At 35.0% G+C, this 2241-nt stretch overlaps 1 protein-coding gene across 1 annotated transcript; it reads right to left on the reverse strand.

Moving 5' to 3' along the window:
• Nucleotides 1–227: 227 nt before the first annotated feature.
• Nucleotides 228–1155, reverse strand: LOC113298911 (transcription factor IND-like). The gene has a single exon (XM_026547820.1). It carries the CDS (start codon nucleotides 1153–1155, stop codon nucleotides 490–492), a length of 666 nt encoding a protein of 221 aa, XP_026403605.1. The 3' UTR covers nucleotides 228–489.
• Nucleotides 1156–2241: the final 1086 nt, after the last annotated feature.

The raw sequence follows: 2241 nt of genomic DNA on the forward strand, positions 1-2241 counted from the left end.
AGAATTATAAGGACCACGCTGTATATACATACATTAGATGAGTTTAACCATGCAGATAGTACTGTACAAAAGCCTCAGCAAGAATCACACATTAAGAAATTCAAATGAAAGAGAACGTTAATCTTTAACCATATCCAGCTAGTACGTAGAACTTCAAAAGAAAGATAAATTAAGAGACTAGCTATGCAAACTTACATAGATTTAATATATATATATACGTATGGATAAACGCATCATATGGCAACCGTTATAATTATTTTGAGTAGAAGCAAGTCAACCAAATCCTAACAAACCTAACACCAATGACTACTGTACCACTAGTGCCGTTCATCCATTAATAAATCTCTTATATACTAGCAATATTTTTTTCCCCAATTCACGTCACTCATAACTTCCGTTCATTAGTATATATATAAATGCTTCAACTAATTACAATATCTAATTTATGATCACTAATTAATTACCTGTTCATAAAACTCGTACTGCTAGCTAGCTAGGGATGCAATAATCCTCGGCTGTCTCCGTAAATGTAACGATGTTGTTCTCCGACGACGGGACATGCCAACGGTAGTCATCGTTGATGATGGGCACTGCAAGACGAGGAGAATTTTGATTACTCGATTGTAGCTTGATAACTTGTTTCTTTAAGAACTTAACGTAGCGAACTGCCTCGTCTAACATAGAAGCTGTATCCATTTTAGCTCCTCCTGGAACAAGTCTCTGAAGAATTCTCATCCTTTCACTTATTCTCTCTCGCCTATGACGTGCAGCTACACTTTGTGGGTCGTTACTGATTCGAACATTTCGTCTCTTAGGTTTACTAAGTGTCGCCGGGTCGATATCAATAGGTTGCATCGCTGCGATTTTGTACATCATTTCTTTCATTGCATCCAACTCTTCTTCTTCTTCTTCTGATCCTTTTTCACACTTTTCTTGTTTTTTTTCTTCACTACAATAACTCAAAGTTCTTATAAGTTGTTGTTGTTGATGCTCATGATGATCACTGTGTATGGGTGCATAATGGGAAGAACATGATGATGATGTTGGTTGTGTAATTTGTTGAGAATGGAAATTCTCAAAAATTACATCACAAGCAAGCTGATCGTCATGGAGGTATGGAGTAGAAATGGGAGTCGGCTGCTCCATTGAAGCCATTACAAGATTATCCCATGTATTGTTTCTTGGCATACGATCATGTCTAGTGATATCCATGAAAATGTACAGAACTCAAATGAGAGAGAGAGAGATAGAGCTAGAGGGAGTCATGTGATGATGATGATGAGGAAGATCATGGGGGTGCTTAAATAAATCAAAGTATATGACAACTCAATCAAAGGGTCTGTATCAACTTTCCATATTTAAGAATATAATGTGATGAGGAAAGATGGTGAGTGATGCTGAAATAACTGAAAATAAGTAATAAACTCATTTGGTGTTATATGGAGAAAACCGAAAGAAAGTAATACGTAATTAATAATTTCACTCACTTCGTTAAACTTCACAAGCTTGTCAAGCTAGCTTCAACTAGTACCCTATATTGGTCCTAACATGATTTAAGTTCATATGCCAACAGTTTAATTGTTTTCACGAGTTTTTCTTTTTTACTTATGATTCTAAAGTAAACTATATGGTAGTGGCAAATACAGTTTAGGCCATGGACTAATAGACCCTCGTACCTTAATTAATTTATATTTATTTGTGAATGAGGCTTAGCCTTTGCTTTCGGTTTGTTCATACTTGGGTCTGCTCTGCTTACTTGTTTCGGAACATGATATAATGGAATTTAGGAACCAAAATGTACTCGATTACAAACAAAGGGTTCTTCAATATGGCTTGAATTACTAGTGGTACACTAGTTGCAAGTTACATAGTAAATGAAAAATGTACATCAAGTCTTTTAAGTTTTCCCCGGGTACATTCAAAGATATAAATACTGAAATTTCTTTTGTTTGCTCTATAAATCCATCCATCTTGTGATAAGTTATTATGACGAAAGGATGGCACTAAAATTGAAGTGATTATTCTCTTTGACTTATTGACATCTTCCATGTTGAAAAGCAAACCCTACTCTAAGAATCCTACAGATCGAGTTTTCTTTTCATTTAATTTTTGTTGTAGGTTTCTATGGGATTTTGCATTGTCTGAAGGTTTGTCCATTTCAAGTAATTCTTGAAACCTATAAATCATGACATCATTTTCCTAACTCTCTTGTTAGATAGAATAATCTCAGAGATATAGTGT

The sequence above is a fragment of the Papaver somniferum genome, chromosome 1, assembly GCF_003573695.1.
Source record: "Papaver somniferum cultivar HN1 chromosome 1, ASM357369v1, whole genome shotgun sequence".
NCBI classification, from domain to species: domain Eukaryota; kingdom Viridiplantae; phylum Streptophyta; class Magnoliopsida; order Ranunculales; family Papaveraceae; genus Papaver; species Papaver somniferum.

What these genes read in the sequence shown, in the direction of transcription:
- LOC113298911 (XM_026547820.1), bottom strand. Translation starts at nt 1,155, where the DNA reads ATGGCTTCAATGGAGCAGCCGACTCCCATTTCTACTCCATACCTCCAT.